This window comes from Lissotriton vulgaris, chromosome 9 (assembly GCF_964263255.1).
Source record: "Lissotriton vulgaris chromosome 9, aLisVul1.2, whole genome shotgun sequence".
Lineage (NCBI taxonomy): Eukaryota > Metazoa > Chordata > Amphibia > Caudata > Salamandridae > Lissotriton > Lissotriton vulgaris.
Genome location: NC_141697.1, coordinates 1,239,664,454 through 1,239,681,496, shown reverse-complemented (window position 1 = coordinate 1,239,681,496; position 17,043 = coordinate 1,239,664,454). Strand labels below are relative to the sequence as shown.

The 17,043-nt window shown below is 44.2% G+C and overlaps 1 protein-coding gene across 2 annotated transcripts in view; it reads left to right on the top strand.

The window, feature by feature from the left end:
• The window catches only part of PPP4R2 (protein phosphatase 4 regulatory subunit 2), a 110,975-nt gene that overhangs the window by 47,972 nt on the left and 45,960 nt on the right, over window positions 1–17,043 (top strand). For both annotated transcript variants that reach the window (XM_086939401.1, XM_086939402.1), the window contains exon 4: window positions 4,894–4,987. In XM_086939401.1, the coding sequence (XP_086795527.1) occupies window positions 4,894–4,987 (94 nt within the window). The remainder of the gene's footprint in view (window positions 1–4,893; window positions 4,988–17,043) is intronic.

Here is a 17,043-nt window from a genome sequence, read left to right as displayed (position 1 = left end):
AGGGCAATCCCTCTGTCATACAAGCTTTTCACCAGCTTGGTCCGGGCTTTGCGTGGAATACCATTGTTCAAGAGAAGTGCCCGGACTTCGGATTCTATATCCTTAAAAAATTATCTGGGAACAGGTATGGTGTATTTTGTAGTATATAAACAAAACAAGGTAGTGCCATAATTTTGGATCGAGAGGCTCTTCCTAGCAGTGTAAGGGGCAGGGTCTTCCAGTGCTGCACGTTGGTTTTCAAACGACGAAGTGGGAGGACCAGATTGCTCTAGTAGAGTACTGTGGGGTTTGATGTGACCTATATCCCTAAATACCAGAAGCCTTCTGTCAGGATCTTGGCTTCACAATGGATGGGCAGTCTGGGGCTCCCTCATATTAAACATAGATCAACGACTTATCCCAGTTAATGGTGTAACCGGAGTATTTTTGGAAGAGTGTGAATATCGGCAAAGTTCTGTGCAATGAGGAATATTTTTTAGCCAAGTAAAGCAGGATATCATCGGCGTATAGGGAGATTGTCTTTCCACTCTGCCGTCCAATGTAAGCCCCTTATCAAAGGGTCGCCTCTGATCCAGATTACCAGGGGTTCGAGTGTGAATATCAACAGATACAACGGACACCCCTGCCTCGTCCCTTTTTGTAAATCTTAGATCTGCCTCCATTGACTGTCACACACGCCGGGGCTCTGCATAGAGTAGCCGCAACCATGACAGAATTTTTTTTCAAATCCATATTTTTTAAGCACCCCAAATAAGATGGGCCACTCAATCATATCGAATGCCATTTTGGCGTTGAGGGATACTATCACCGCCGCCTCCTGTAATGTCCTAGTTCTGCCCAAGGCACCATTAAGTCGCCTTTTGATTAGTGCAGTATTTCTGCCAGGCATAAAGCCGGATTGGTCAGGGTGGATCAATTTATGTAGTAGGTGTTGAGCGTGCGGCCAGTATTTTGGCTAATATTTTAACCTCTTTGTTTAGGAGGGAGATGGGTTGGTACGAGCCACACTGTTCATGGGGGTTCCCTCCCTTTGTGTGGATCACTATAGTGTTAGCTAGTCTTTGAGTTTCAGGTAGTATCCCATCAACAACGCGCTCGTCATACATGTCTGTCAAGTCGGGAGCAATTGTGGAAGCACACACTTTATATAGTTCAATTGGCAAACCCCTGAGGCCCATCGCTTTACCGGATTGCAGCGCTCCTATGGCCTTGATCACCTCTTCCTTAGTTAGGGCTGCATCTAATTCCTCAATATCTGCACTGTCAAGTGTAGGAATGTTAAGTGTGTCCAGCAACTCTTGTGCTTAATTACAAGTGGAGGTCCCTCTGGATGTATAGACCTGCTTAATTATAAGTGGAGGTCCCTCTGGATGTATAGACCTGCTTAATTATAAGTGGAGGTCCCTCTGGATGTATAGACCTGCTTAAAGTGCTCTCCAAACGCTTCTGCAATACTCAGCATATCTTTAAGCCACGCGCCATCCTTTGCCTCAATCTTGAATACCCATCTAGAAGCTTTTTCCCGCTTATCTAACCACGCTAGCAGTTTGCTTGTTTATCCCTGATCTCGTGTATACGATGCGGAGTAGCCCAATAATTGGCTCTTACTGCATTTTCAGCCAGATCTCAATACTCTTTTTGTTTTAAAGATAGTCTCTGTTGAATATCTGGGGCGGCTGAGGTTGCTAAACCATTTATTATATTTGTCTTCTCTTTTCCTTCTCATGACCTGCTATTGCTGAGATTTCCTGTCTCCTGACCACCGTTTTGTATGCTTTCCAGAACGTTGCGGCCGAGTCTATCAACCCTTTATTTTTGGCGAAATGGTTGGTAGTGGGCTCAATGAGGTAATCCCGTATGGACGGTATTTTGAAGTACCAGGGGTTAAGTGCCATTTCGCCCATTTTCATAGAGTAGTTTCCCCCATAAAACTCTACTACCATGTGGGTCATCTTAAGTTTGTGGTTTTGTTATTATTATTGTTGTTTGTTATGTGCTGTTTATGTTTGTTTACAATTGTTACAGCCCTGACTAAGTTCCCTCTGGCAATCGGGAACGAAACACGTTGGCTGTGACAGTTTTTATGATTAACTTAATAAAAGAAGTAATTTTGGACAAATTTGGCCTGTTTGATTGACTTCGCATCGAGTGCACCTTCCTTATTCCTGAACCCTTTTGAGGAGCGTTTGGAAGGGTTTTGAGTTAGAGGTGCAGACTAATGCACCATACCTACCAGTCACAGTAGCAACCATGTTACCACCAGCCGGCATATAGACAACCATCTACAGCTGGTTTCTCCAGACAGGGTTGTCGCAGGAAGCCACCATCCCAGAGCCATGACTCCGGTCGCAAGCAGCGACCACAGTCAGGTGCCAGCTACTACCCCCCTCTCTTATGGTTGGTGCAAATCTTCCACCACCTCAATCAGTGGCGAAACATCTAAACAGATGGGTGCTGGATTTAATAGCATGGCCATATCCTAGAGTTTTTACAACGACCATTAAATGCTCCGCCAAGGAGAGTGCACCCCCTCCCCCCCTCCCCCCTCCATTCTTCACTTATTAGAACAGGAAGCCCAGACTATGATTTGCAACGCTCCATCCTGAAATCAGTCTACTGTTTCAATTATCGTAGGTAAACACCTAGTTTCCGCACCACTAACACTTCAGTTTGGTGTACACAACGAAGCACCACTATTTGGGTGTTATTTGGGTCCTTCGTATCCCACAGAAGATTTCATTTCAACGCCACTCTAGCAGATATAGAGGATTGAGCTACATGTAGGAGGACACAAGCCACCTTCATTTAAGTAAGTCTTCTTTTAAGACTGTTATTCCAGCACCCGGCGTGCTTAGCATGGTCAACCCCAGCAATTTTACATGCTCTACTCTCCTTCTCTCTCCCCAACTTGGAGGTTGCAGAGAAACTTACTCCTACCCAACAATGCAGTATTTTCCATACTAAGATCACTCATAGAAGAGTGAGAGACCGTATGTTAGGTTTTGTGCCCCAATGGCAAGCAACATGATATTGCCACATCGTTTATTTATAATGCACGGCATCAAATTAATTTCCCTCTCCCATGTTATGCACCACATACAGTGCCCTTGAAAGCACCCAGCCCTGAAGAAAACTTTCACCAAATTAATAGGCCCACTTAGAAGGTTGAAACGCGTCAGCATAGTTACAACGTGGCCTGAGGGCATACATACCTGCACAAGGCCAAAACCAAACTCCGAAAAGCCGGAGATGAATCGGAACGCCCAGATTTTGGACTACGTAAGGAATAACGTACCCCGACCACATAGTCACTTGGAGGAAAATCATATATCCCCAGACAAAATCCATTTTATGTTGGACGCTATACTTAGTCTGCTGATGTAATACGCACTGTATATGTAGAACACTTCTGTTTGTTGATTGCAGAAGTACTATGATGTATGTTGAAAACTGATTGCTGATAACAGAAGTACTTCTGGGAATATATGTAACAACAAGTTATGTATTTGAGTATTTAACCCCTTCAGCGCGGCGCGAATTTTCGCGCTGTGCTGAGGGTTCTAAGGTTCTAACGGGCTCATGACGGCACGGTTCCGTCATCAGCACAGCTCACCCGTAGCTGATGACGGAACCGTTCTGTCATCAGCATGGAAGGGGTTAAGTCCCCTATTTTGTTTGTAGTATCAGGTATGTTATTGTTTTGTCTGACATATATATTTGTTGACTGACTAAATCCACAAGAAAGCTTTTCTGTACAATTATTTTTATTTGTACTCTTTTTGTACGTTATTTTTGCCATTATGTCTTGATATATATAGGTCATGCAAGTACCACAGCTATAGAGCTGCGAGGATACATCTGAAGGAAAACATAAATAAGTCTCCAACGAGTGTTGGTTATGAGAGGCGGCGAATAGTTGCGTAGCCTGCGTAATCATTATTTATATATATATATGTATATGGTGTAGGCCAGGGGTCTCCAAACCGGTCCTGGAGGGCCGTATCCATGCCATATTTTTTGGATATCGCCATTGAGATACATGTAGTAATTTGAAAAATCTGGCATGGATCCGGCCCTCCAGGACCGGTTTGGAGACCCCTGGTGTAGGCAGTATTATTTTCTATACTATAGTGATAAAGGGAGGGTAGCTACATGGACCTGGATCCTTGGATCCATTCTGAGTATGATAAGCAATTTTAATCCATTCTTATTTAATTGGTTGCAGAATGTTTTTGTCTGGTTAGTCTGCTTTTCTGATCTCCATTACTGGATTGCCACCATCTGTCTGATTGTTGGTCGTACATTCTACAATTTGCCATTCTCCTAACTGATTTATCCCACCACCTAACCTCCAATCCCCCCCAACCTCCACTCCACCCTTAACTCTCCAGCATTTGCTACTTTGACTGGTAGCGTCTGTTTCCTGTTATCTACTGCATACCCTCAAAGCCCACCCATTCCTCATTGCCTATTCATCCAAAAAGCATGCTACTTAAATCTCAGCAAATTTCTGGGAGCCTGTATTCTAAATTACAGCAACTTGCACCCATACAGTGTGTGCGAGGTACATAGTTGGGAATGAAGGCTTGAATTGTGTGGCCAGATACTGGATTTCCTCCAGTAGCATCCATTGTTATATTACTTCCCAATGCTTCACCCACAATTGATTCCTCTCTTGTAGGCGTTCCCCAGTGTTTTTGTTAATTTCTGGTTCAGTACATAATATGGTCCAGTATATCCAAAGGCACTAATAGGAATGTCTGCTCAACCTGAAATGAGGTACTTTGAAATAGAAATTCTGATTGGGTTGCCCAAGGAGTGGTAGCTTCTGAAAGGTTTTGTCTCTTTCTGTTGTGCCACTCACCTACTGCCATGTTTTGGTTGCTTTTACAGTATTCCCTTCACCATTCAGCGACTTTGCGAGTTACTTACGGAGCCCAGGCGAAACTATAGTGGAACAGACAAGTTTCTGAGAGGCGTTGAAAAGGTATTGATATTTTTAATGTAATGTGCAAAATAAATTGATACTGATTTCGTTTTGAACACCAAATGTTTGCCTATTCTAAATTAGCGTAAATATTTGTCTGGCATTGGGCTGTCTTTCCCATGCGTGAATAATTCATGTTAGATTAAGTGTCCTGGTAAACTATTAAACTAAGGGGAATTAATGCACATTCAAGCACAATCTGTCAAATGTCTTGTGGCCCATCCACCTCAGTGGAAGGTCTGTTTAGCAACTGAAGTGTTGAATCGATCCTGCAACAGATGCCAACATTCCCTCAGATTTTCTATGTCGCATTGTGTGAAAGGAATCCTTGATTGAAATTCCAGTTTTTCAGGATATTGTCTTACCATGTTTTAAATGGTTGACTTTTGTGTTCAAACCTGCTGCTGAGAATAGGTAAAATGTTTTTCTACCTATTCCCTGGATTTCTCCCCTTTCAGCTTCTTGAGGATCTCTTTGGTTGTTCGGGTAGAATAAGCAAGAAAAGACCGACCTCTACTTTTGTTCCATGGCTGCAGGTCCTTGAATATTAAGACGTCCCTCTTCAAACGGGGCCAGCCCTGAAGTTTATAGATTTATGCAGATGATAAATGCAAGAGGGAGCCAGGATGATTGTTTTGCTAGATTGTATTGTAATTGCATTTATATAGTGATTACTACACCCTGACGAGGAGTCAAAGTGCTTTTTCGGCAAGTAGCACGCTACTCCGGAACCCATAAAGGATTCGTTGTGAATTAGTGAAGTGAAATACTAAAGTAATTTGAATGGTGGAAATTTTAGTCCGTTATTTGGATTGAGAAGGAAGAGGGAAAGGTCCAGAATTTTCTTTTTTTGTGTGGAGTTTATAGCCGTAGAAGGGAGTTTGGGGTGAGACTGGGAGGTGGGTGGGAGTTAGTATAGGAACATATGAAATTAACTTGAGTGGTAGACATGTTCTGTTTTTGGTACTGGAAAGAAACAGTGGAGGGATAGAAGAGGGAAGGGTCTAGAATCTTTTGGTTTTTTTTGTTCATACCAGTAGGAGGGGGTTTGGGATGAGTAAAAGGGAAGTGGAGGGGGATGAGTGCGAGCTTAGGGTTTAGAAAGGCTTGCTTGGGAGATCTGAATAGTAAGAGGTATGAGATGATGATGCAAGAAGGTGTAAAGGCAGGAAGAGTCTAGTAAGGGGTATTTTGGGGATCAAGATAGTGGTATGGGGTTTGGGATGGATGAGAGTATATGGTGAGAAATAGGGTAGTGCATTGGAGAGAGTGCTAGAAGGAGGTTTCAGAGAAATCAGAGTTGAGGTAGAGGATATATTGAGAGCGGTATAGGGTTATAAATAGGGTTGTGCATTGGGTATGCTAAATTAGAAGAAAAGTAATATATAGATACATAAGTACATGGAAGGTGTGTGTGTGCATGCATATATATAAAGAAATTCTGGCTTTCAAGTGTTGTACTTAAAAATGAGTATTTATTTATTGTAATTCAATAGTGAAGCAATTGTAGTTAAGATAAAAGATTTACTTATTTATGCAGTCACTTCTATACGTTAAGAACATAGAATGTAACTCTCAGTAATATGTACATTTGTTAAGCAGAACTAACTATCTGTATTTTTAAAAACCTTATTATTGTAATTGCATTTATATAGCGCTTACTACCCCTGACGAGGCGTCAAAGCCCTTTTTTGGCGAGTAGCATGCTACTCCGGAACCCACGAAAGATTAGTGTTGAATTAGTATAGTAAAATATGAAAGTAATTTGAGTGGTGGATTTTATTTATTTATTTCTAAAGTTTTTTTATAGCGCGAACAAGATCCCGAGGGATAACGGAGCGCTTTACAATATGCTGGTAAGAAGGACAAAAGCAATATCTGTTACAATATCCATAAGAGTAAGGGAGAGAAAGAAAAAAAAACAGTGCAAAATACAACTAGGAGTGTAATACTTTATTTATTTTTGTGTTCTATAGAGCGCGAACTTGACACGTAAGGGTATCAGAGCGCTTTCCATAGTCAAGGAGTTGTACAATAGGCAGGGAATCACAGGAGTACAAGGGGATGCAAGGAACACAAGGTACAGTTAACATTACAATAGCAGAGGACAACAGGTGGGAGGACGGATACAAAGTATGGTTGACATATTTGCTGAAGGTAGGCCCTGGGTTTCACGGTGGGGCGAAAGGTCGACGAAAGGAGTCAATAGTCTCTGTTGGGGTTATGGGACAGTTTAGATGAGAAATTTACTCATGAGGAAGGATTTTGGCTCCTTTTTAGGTTTCGCCAGGCGAACAGCTGCGCAAGCAGTTTCGCGCAGGCGAAAACTTTTTTGTTTACCAGTATGTGGCTTATTCCCGCCTCTCTGTTCCATTGGCTAGCTCCATAAATGGAGGCTGGCCATTGGAAGAGAGAGGCGTCCGTCATTCTGCGAGGCGACTCGTGGGCGTTCCTGAGATTTTTTTCTCATCCAGCACCTTTGTTGCCGTCATTTGGGCGGTTGCTTTTTTTTTATTCCTGCAAGGCGTGTGTTTGTCATCCTGCCCAAGATGGCGCCGGGGTCCGTCGACTTCTCGTTGCTCTACGCGTTTCTCCGTGGCTTCTTTCCGTCTTTTTTTTTGTTGTCTTTGTTTTCCGTCTTTGCGTGGCTCGTTGTCGTGTCTGTTTTCCGTCTTTGCCTGGCGCGGTATCATTAGTCCTCCGTCGGCACCTACGTGTACGGCCACATTTCTTTTCTTTTTAAGGTCTCGAGGGCTGTCGTTGAAAAGGACTCTTCCCCTGCTATGCAAAGGCGCGTGACTGCCCCGGCCCTTCGGGCCTTTCAGAAGTAGCATTGCCGCAGCAGCCAGACGCGTTGCTTTGAGGCCCGTGCTTGCCTTCCCCTGGTGAGGCTCTTAGACTATAAACTTCCTGGGCTTGGATAGACGACCATAGTGTCCTACTGGGGTGTAGTGAGCTTCACACTCGATGCTTTGAAATCTCAGGATGTCAGGCCAGGCCCGGGAGGCCCACGCGTGCTACCCCGTTTTATGCCCCCCAGGCACCCCTCGGACGAGGCCTGCGCACTCGGTCATGCTGCCGTAGCAGAGCACCCAGCACTGATCTCACCGACAGCCCTTTCTCACCCGCCCCCATGCCATTCATTTCTCTGCTTAAGCCCCCTTTGCAAAAGCCTTCTGTTTTACTGGCAGAGGGACCCAGCGCCCGCCCAGAGAGGCCGAAAGTGGGCAACCCAGAGGGAAGGGGTACACACGACAACATGTAGCGGGACGAGGCAGCTGTCCTGTTCATGTAAACAGACACCTGACGGCGACCAGGGGCATGAGTCTTCCATACACGTCATACGAACGGACAGCACTTTAAAGCCGGGATTTCTGAGTCCGCGCGCACGACATGAAGTTACAACACCCCGGACGTAGCGCCCAGATACCCTATCTGGTTTTTAGCCGTGCTTTATTAATCCTGATTGAACCAAAGGAGTGAGGTCAGAGTTGAGTTACTTCACGTTATTTTGAGGGCATAATTCCTGTAGCAGTATCTGTATCCTTAGCGGACAGACAAGTAAGCTTTTCACAAGTGTAAAACACAGATTTATAAACGGTGCTGTGACATTGCCACACGTTTTTATTCACAGATAGTTTTGCGTGAGTACCTCTACGGTCAAAAACAAGTAGTTTCGGGTTCAGGGCAAGACTGAACAATTCATGTTCCAAGGTAGGACTAAGCAATGATTATCCCCAGAACTAGTGGGAAAGTAATTTCCTGTAGAAATGTAAGTAAAAAAGTTAATTGCACTATAGTAACGCATTTTTGCAAGCTCGGTTGCTCATAAAGGATGCCTTTTGCATGTAGACACACAGGCATTCGTGTGTGTTCCAGGAGCAGGACTGGAAATCGTGAATAATTTCGAGTAGTTCTGGGCCCTTAGAGTCTCGGGTTTTGTAAAACCCATCTTATTCCTTTAGGAGGCCGCAGGGGGCTGCTGTCAGCCTGCCGTGGCCGATCAGTGGCGTGTTTTTCTCCTGTAGGCGCACCTCGCGGGCACTTTTCTCTAAATTAGAACTAGTGCGTCTGCGCATCGTGGGAAAGAGCCTCTTTGTGCGGTAACACTATCAGGTGAGATGAATATGTGCATACATGTCATTAGGGGTCAGGGGTCGCCTCCCTCCGGGTCTTCTTAACAGCTCAGACAGGACCAGGCCATGACACCCCTAACTCTCCAGCTGCCAGGGAATTAGTACCCGCATCGGCGGGGAGGGCAGTAACTTAACCCCATGCTGCCCACAGACCGGCAGTCCGGCATCTCTCACTGTCTGACCCCCAGTTGGTGCGTCTGTTGTTCGTCCCGTTTGGGGTCAGTTCTGGGCTTTCTCTGGACAGTCTGGCAATGAATGCTTGTGGCAGTCAGGAATCAGTTCGAACTGAGAGGTGGAGTCAGGAGATCGGTGGTACTAGCTAGCTCACTGGCACATGTTTTATCATCAATGGAAGGATTAAATGCTGAGCCACCTTCCCTCAATGCAGACTTTTCCCATGCATGTGTGGGTGGGACTCGCAGTCTGTGTGGGGGGGGTGGCCTCTGTGTGGGTGTGTGTGGGGGGGCTCTGTGTGGGGGGCCTCTCTGTGGGTGTGTGTGTGTGTGTTGCTTTTGCGAGAGATTAAGCTATTGGCATTGTAAATGACAATGCCATTTATTTATCTGTTTTCAAAACCAACACATAAATACATAAATACAAATGTTGTCATTTAAAATGCCAATAGCTCTAATTTTTCCAAAGCCGAAACCATTGCATTGTAAATGCTTGTTGAAACATGCAACAGAGGGGATTCTTCTGATGGCAGATGGGAGGGAGTTCCATATTCTTGGCGCAGCCCCAGTGAACGCCTGCTTAGAAGTTTTTTTTTTTTCCTGAAAGTGTGCAGGCTGGAGTTGGAGGTCTCTAGCAGACCGTAAGATTCTGATTCCTCCAGATAACACAAATTTCTGTGACCGATATGCAGGGAAGTTCGAGTATAAGGCCTTGTGCGTGATTCATGCCAGTTTAAGCTGTATTCTGGCCTCCAGAGGAAGCCAGTTCAGCATTTTCAGGTGTGGGGAAATGTGATCAAATTTTGCCGCTGAGTAGTGTGGCAGCCGCATTGAGGCTGGCTTTTAATGGTGCTAGAGGGATCTTGGGTAAGCCAGAGAGGGTGGAGCAGCCATATTCCAGTCTAGAAATTACTAGTGCTTGGTCTGCCATTTTTAGATCCGGAGCGTCCAGGAAGGGTTTCAGTTTCCATAGATAGCTCGGGTGGAATCTGGCAGATTTGGCCATCGAGCTGATGTGGTCTTGCATGTTCAAGTTGCAGTCCAAGGTTATTCCCAACGATTTGGCAGAGTTCACATTGGTCGGTGGACAGTTTAAGGCTGTGATGGTCTTAATCCAAGTCTGAATGTCGGGGTCGGTTTTAGGAGGGGGAAATGAGAAGAAATTTAGTTTTCTTTGCGAGCCATTGGACGGTCTGCTTCGGGGCCTCATTCAGTGAGAGAACTTCTTCGAGAGATGAGATTTTGATGTAGATCTGAGTTGCTTCAGCGTACATATGGTAGGAGATATTTGCGGTGTGGAGGACTTCGGCAAGTGGTTCTAGATAAAGGTTGAAGAGGGTGGGTGACAGCGTGGAGCCTTGAGGGACTCTTACTGTGACCGAAGAGGGAGCGGACAGGATGCAGTTAACTAGGAATCCCGAGATCGGTTTTGGAGGAAGGAGCTAAACCATTTAAGGACTGTACCATCTAGTCCCATCCTAGGTTTTAGACGTTTGAGAAGTTTCCCATGGTTGACCGTGTTGAAGGCAGAGGATAGGTCTAGTAGGATTAGAAGATAGGTTTTGCCTTGGTCAAGGGCTTGGAGGGCATCATTGACGATGTGAAGCATGGTGGTGCTGTGTCCCGACCTGAATCCAGATTGGAAGTAGAGTAGGTGGAAGTTGTTGATGTGACGACTAAGCTGCAGTTGCACACATTTCTCCAGCACTTTGGCTAAGAAAGGGATGTTGGAAATAGGTCTGAAATTGTCAGGTGAGGCTGGATCCAGAGACGACTTTTTCAGAATGGGGAGGACTTGGCCCACTTTCAGGGAGTCAGAAATTGATCCCTGCCGGAGGGAGGCAATAATTATCATAGTCCAGCAAGGAATATTGGATTAGGTGACTGTAGCTAGGCATTTAGAGGGGAGCGTGTCGAAGTGGTTGTTCGGCTTTAAGGTAGATAGGATTTTGGAGACTGAGTCTTCGTCGTAGAGTGTGAAGTTGGTCCAGTGTGCTTGGTTCTTGAGTGAAGCCTGTTGGAGCGGCGTGGGTGGAGGAGACAGGTCAGGGGGGGTAGAGGGAATGGGGCGGAACTAAGTTTGTTACCTAAGGTTTTAATTTTGTCCGCAAAAAACGAGGAGAATTCATCGGATGAAATTAGAGACTTGGGGTTTTCTTTTGATGTTTTAGCCAATTTGTTGGATTGGTGTTTGACCAGTTCGAAGAGTTTGCTCGGCCTGTTCCCCGGTTCCGCTCTGAAGAATTTTTTTTTTGATTTGAGGATGTTCTTGTTGTATGTATTTTATTTCTGGCCTAGCGGAGAAGTTTTAAGTGAGCTGCAGAGGGGTGCTGTCTCCAGATTCTTTTGGCTTGTCGGAGGGATCTCCTCTCAATGTTGAGGGATCCAGTGAACCAGGGGTTTCTATCTTTAATTTGAGTTCTTTTTAGTTTCAGTGGGGCCAGATCATTCAGAATGTTGGACATAGTAACAGAATAGTGATCGTTAAGGTCACTGACTGTGAGTCTAACCCTATTAGGGTATGAATTTGTTCATTATGAATCTTTTGGCTTCCACTTTGAACGCTGTCAATGAGGAGATTCTGCGAACTTCCGGTGGGAGAGAGTTCCAAATCTTAGGGGCAGCACCGGAGAAAGCTTGTGGCAACTTCTTTTTCTTAAGGATACGTGGTTTCAGGAGGAGGGAAGAGGCACTTTTTGAAGCTCTTACGCCACAGGATAATTTAAGGTTTTTTTGCAAGGTACGTAGGAGTATTAAGGTGAAGGGCTTTGTGTGTGAGAACAGCAATCTTTAATTGAATTCGTACTTCGAAGGGTAGCCAATTGAGGTATTTTAGGACTGGGGATAAATGATCTTTTCGCTTGGTATCCGTAACCAGTCTAGCAGCTGAGTTAGGGGCAGTTTTAGTGGAGCCAGAGCGTTTTCGGGAAGGCCACAGAGGGTAGCACTGCCGTAGTCTAACCTCTGCAAGACAAGCGCTTGAACCAGTTGCTTGAAGTCATTTGGAGGAAGGAAAGGTTTGATATTTCTTAGAGATCTCAACAAGTGGATGGCTCCTTTGCATACATTGCTGATGTGACCTTTCATGTGCTTGTCCATAGTGATACTGAGAGACTTGGCTGCGTCTACCATGAGAGGCCTACAGTTGAAAGCAGTGAGGTGGCTCAACCAGAGGTCTAGCTTGGGGAGGAGATTCTGTGGGGGGGGGGGGTTGATGAGCAGGAATTCCGTTTGAGGTGTTGAGCAATAGATGATTCTCCGGTAACCAGTTTTGAATAAACAATAGGGTAGTGTTGAGAGATGTTTTCAGAGGATGAGATTTTCAGATATAATTGCGTGTCGTTCGCATACATGTGGAAGAGAATGTTCATTGAATTTAGAGAATGAGAAGAGGTTCCAAGAAAAGATTGAAGAGGATAGGAGATAGAGCGGATCCTTGGGGACCCCCATGAGTACGGGAGAGGGCTGGGAGAGAGAGTGGCTTGCCTTGACTCTTTGATTTCTGTGCTGAAGGAAGGATGAGAACCTTAGTAACACCTGATCAGGAAAAACCAATTCTATTTTGCAAGATGGATAGCAGGTTGTCATGATTAACGGTGTCAAATGTCGAGGAGGATCAGGAGGCAGGATAGGTTAGTCAGTTAATTGGAGTCAGAAGAATAGCGGAGGGATAGAAGAGGGAAAAAGGTTTGCATTTATATAGCTCTTGTTACCCCCTCATGGGGTGTTGTGGCGCTTTTTCGTTGAAGTGCGCTACTCCGGATCCCATAAAGGATTAGTGGTGAATTAGTAGAGTAAAATGACATTTTGTTAGTCTGTTATTTTGATTGAAAAGTGTAGTTGAGGGATAGAAGAGTGAAGGATTTAGAGATTTTTGGGGGGGGGACGTCATAGCAGTAGTGGGATGCTTGGGATGAGTAAAACAGGATGTGGAGTGTTGGAGTCAGGGAAGAGTTTTGAAAGGCTTGTTTGGGGGGGATCTGTATAGTAAAAAAAGGTGTCCAGTGTTGCAAGGAGGGGTAGCGTAGGGATGAGTCTAGAAAGAAGGGGTTAATTTGGGGGGTAATACGTGATATGGGGTTTGAGATGAATGAGAGGGGATGTAGAGTATATATTGATAGAGGTATTGGGTCAGGAATAGGGTAGTGCATTGGAAAGAGTAGTGGAAAGGGGTTGGAGATGAGTCGGAGTTGAGGTAGAAGATATATTGAGAGAGGTATAGGATGAGGTACATATTTATACAAAGCAATACACATATATAGGTACATAGCTATAGTCCAATTAAATGCTGATATACAGAGGGCTATTCTATAGATTTCTGTTTCTGTTTGGTGCTTATGTGGGGAGAGCCAAATTTTTTAGTAGTTTTCTGAACATAAGGTGGTTGTCTATGGATCTTATGTTGGGGGTAAGGAGTTCCATGGTTTGGATGCTTGAACAGAGAAGGATGTGCCACCCATGTTTTTTTCCTGTACGGTGGGATTTTAAGGCGAGATGCCAATATAGAGCGTAGGTTCCTTTGTTGAAATATTTTTTGTGATTTTATTCCTGATGAAGAGCGGTCCTATTCCATCTGTGGGTGATACAAAGCAGCTTGAAAGTAGATCTATGGCAACCGGTAACCAATGCAGGACTTTAAAGGCAGGGGGAGATGTTTTTATAGTAACAAAGCTTGATCTTGCTAGTCTGTCAACTTGGGCATTCATTGATAGCTTAGAGTAAATGGTCATTCCGAGGTTTCTTACTGCCTTCAATACTTTGATGTTTCCAGATTAGCCAGGTGTTGAGTGGGTCATAATTTTTTCCAATTGCCACATATGAGTATTTCTGTTTTTGAAGCCTTCAATTTGACATAGAGCTGTGGATCAATAGATGATATGGAACCGTGACAACTGAAAATTGGCAAATTTTCAATGTCTTTGGGGCATTCCAGTTGGAGTATTTGCGTGTCATCTGCACAGTTGTAGGACGTGAGGTGAGTTTGATCAGTGTTGGTAATTACTTCATGTAGATGTTGAAAGGCATGGGCGAGAGGATAGCCTTGAGGAACCTCTGCTTTCATGAATTACGGTTTGGACGATAAAGGGGGGTATGGATGACGTTCGTTCTGTGGCCAAGGTAAAATGTGATCCAGTCTAGAGCAGTCCCCCTCTGTCGGCTTCAAAGTGTCTTTGTTTCAGAGTGACATGGTCCACTGTGTCAAAGGCAGCCGAGAGGTCCAAGAGGTAGCGCAGCAACCACGTTGCGGTCAGCTGTGTTCTTCAGGTCATACTAGATGGCCATGAGGGCAGAATCTGTGCCTCTCCCTGGACGGTATCTTGTTTGGTCAGAATGTATGACATTATCTTCAATTAATTGTGACATCTGGGCGAATACTTTTATTTCCATCAGTTTGCCCAGGAAAAAGGTCCATTTCTAATTGGTCTATGGTTGTTAAGGTTCAGTACATCCAAGTTTGTTGTCTTCAGTACGTAGTACCAGGGTTCGAAAAATCAGAAAAATGGTACTAGTCCTGCTGGTCTAGTACCTTGGAAAATCCCCTCGACCCATCTGCAACCTACTTGACCTCCGTCTCTGAAAACGGAGCAAAAGTGACAAGTTACCATGATTCAAAGGCATCTTTATTGCTCATTCCCTTTGTGAGCAATAAAAATGCCTTTAAATCTTATCTTGTCACTTTTGCTCGGTTTTCAAAGGCAGAGGACATAAGTTAGTTTGTCTTCCTACTCGCCAGAATGGGCGAGTAGGAGCTAAAAATAGCTCGCCCTCATCAATTCTCCCTCGCAAATGCGAGCGGGCGAGTGGATTTGTCGAGCCCTGAGTACGTTTTGAGTTCTGGTAATATTCCAGTAGTTGAGGAATTGTTTAGGATTCTTCTTACTGGTGTGGCAGCAGAGTTTGTTAGAAGTATTGTCTAGAAGATTTGCATTAGACACTGTTCTGAAGGGTTGCCAGCACACCTGCTTGCTTTGACCAGGTCCATAAAATCATTGTGTGAAATGTTTTGGAAGGAACGGAGAGGCTGGGCTAGCGTATTCTTGGATTATTTTGTAAAAGGGTCAGTGCTGTTGCTTTGTCTTTGTTTTAAATGAGTCCAACATGTATGCTTTGGCTGTGTAATGATTTGCCAGTTTGTCTGTGTACTCTTGAGTAACGGTATGAGCTCATTCTAGAAAATGTGGTTTCTGAAATTTATCGAATTTTATAGAATTTTCTTTATTTGCGCGTATCGCATTTTGAATTTTGTATGAATAGTACCTTTTAGCTTTTTTTTTTATAGTTGACTTTTACGTTTCTGTAGGCGAAGTTTGTCTCGATTGGTGTTTGTTTTGAGCCAGGCACGTTGCAGCTTTCTAATTTGTTGTTTTATCTCTCTTATCTCTTTCTCCAAGTTGCTTGCTTACTTTTGTTATTAGGATATCTAAAGCTTTCTGTAGCCACTCGTATAGTTTTTGAACAAAATTTGTGTCTAGATCTGTACTGGATGTTAGTTGTGTTTCTAAGTGTTCCAAATTGAGTTTGTTCCACTTTCGATAGGTGGATGCACGTAAGGTGATGTTCGAGGCATATGAGCTGCAGATCTCACACAGAGTATTAGATCGCCACCTGGTGTTGGGCTCGGATGATTGCATGTTGGTCTTCTTGGAAGAAGTATTTGTAGTCACGAGAGGTGACACGTCCCTTGGAAAATAGTGCGCATGGGCATCGACTCCATCTTTAGATTGTTTTTTCCACCACTGGGTTCGGATGCAACTTTTCCGCTCCAGTTCGAAATCCACTTTAATAGTAGTTTCTACGCGTAAACAATTACTCAAACTTTAATAAACAACTTTCGATATCGAAGAACAACGACTCGACATCACCAGCTCGATCCCGGTCATCGACGAGGGCCGTTGGGCCTATCCACGCCGTGAGGCTTACAACTCATGGAAAGGACGCCATTCAAAAGATGCCAGAGTGTGGAGCAAAATTTCCACCCAGTGACCATCACAAGGTCTGTAACCTGTGCTTATTGCCGGAACACAAGTCCAGCTTTACAGCCTGCGCATCCTTTCGATCCAAGAAGACAAATCGAGATTGGAGGGCCCGTCTGCACAACATGCAGAGATTGTAGTGTAGTTCCTATTTTCCCAATAGGCCCTGCGCATTGGAATAACATAAACAGTAGTATCGACGTAGAAGTGCGGATCTTCCAGGCCTCCACTGACTATGCTAAACTTAATTGGGTTTGATACCAACTAGCTCAGAGGTCACTGGAAACTTTCTTGACTGAATAGGAAGTGATCCGCTTCCCTGGCACAGACAAGAAGGGATTCAGTTTTCCAACAACCGTGCAACATGACAACTTTGCTCCTCAGATAAGAGTCAATCTCTAGAGTCGTGTGAAACAATAGATAGTTATTTTACTCAGTCAGTTGTTGTGCAGATTACTTTCACAATATGTAGAGAATAGAGAGAGGGGGGTTTTCAATAAAAGGTAACATTTATTGAACAGTCTTTCTTCTCGTACAAGAGAAATGAATTGCCACAATTGCAAGACTTGTTATTATAAAAAGTACGTACAGTAAGATGAGTATTGCGAAATAATACTGTAAAAGCATTGATATGGTTTCTTAGCCATATAATGGTTTAAAATGAATAAAACATATATACATTCATATATACATTAGGCTAAAATACTCAACTGGTGCTTCTAACTACGCCTACCCCAGTGTACCTGACCTAAGCCTAATACTTGGGAGGGGAG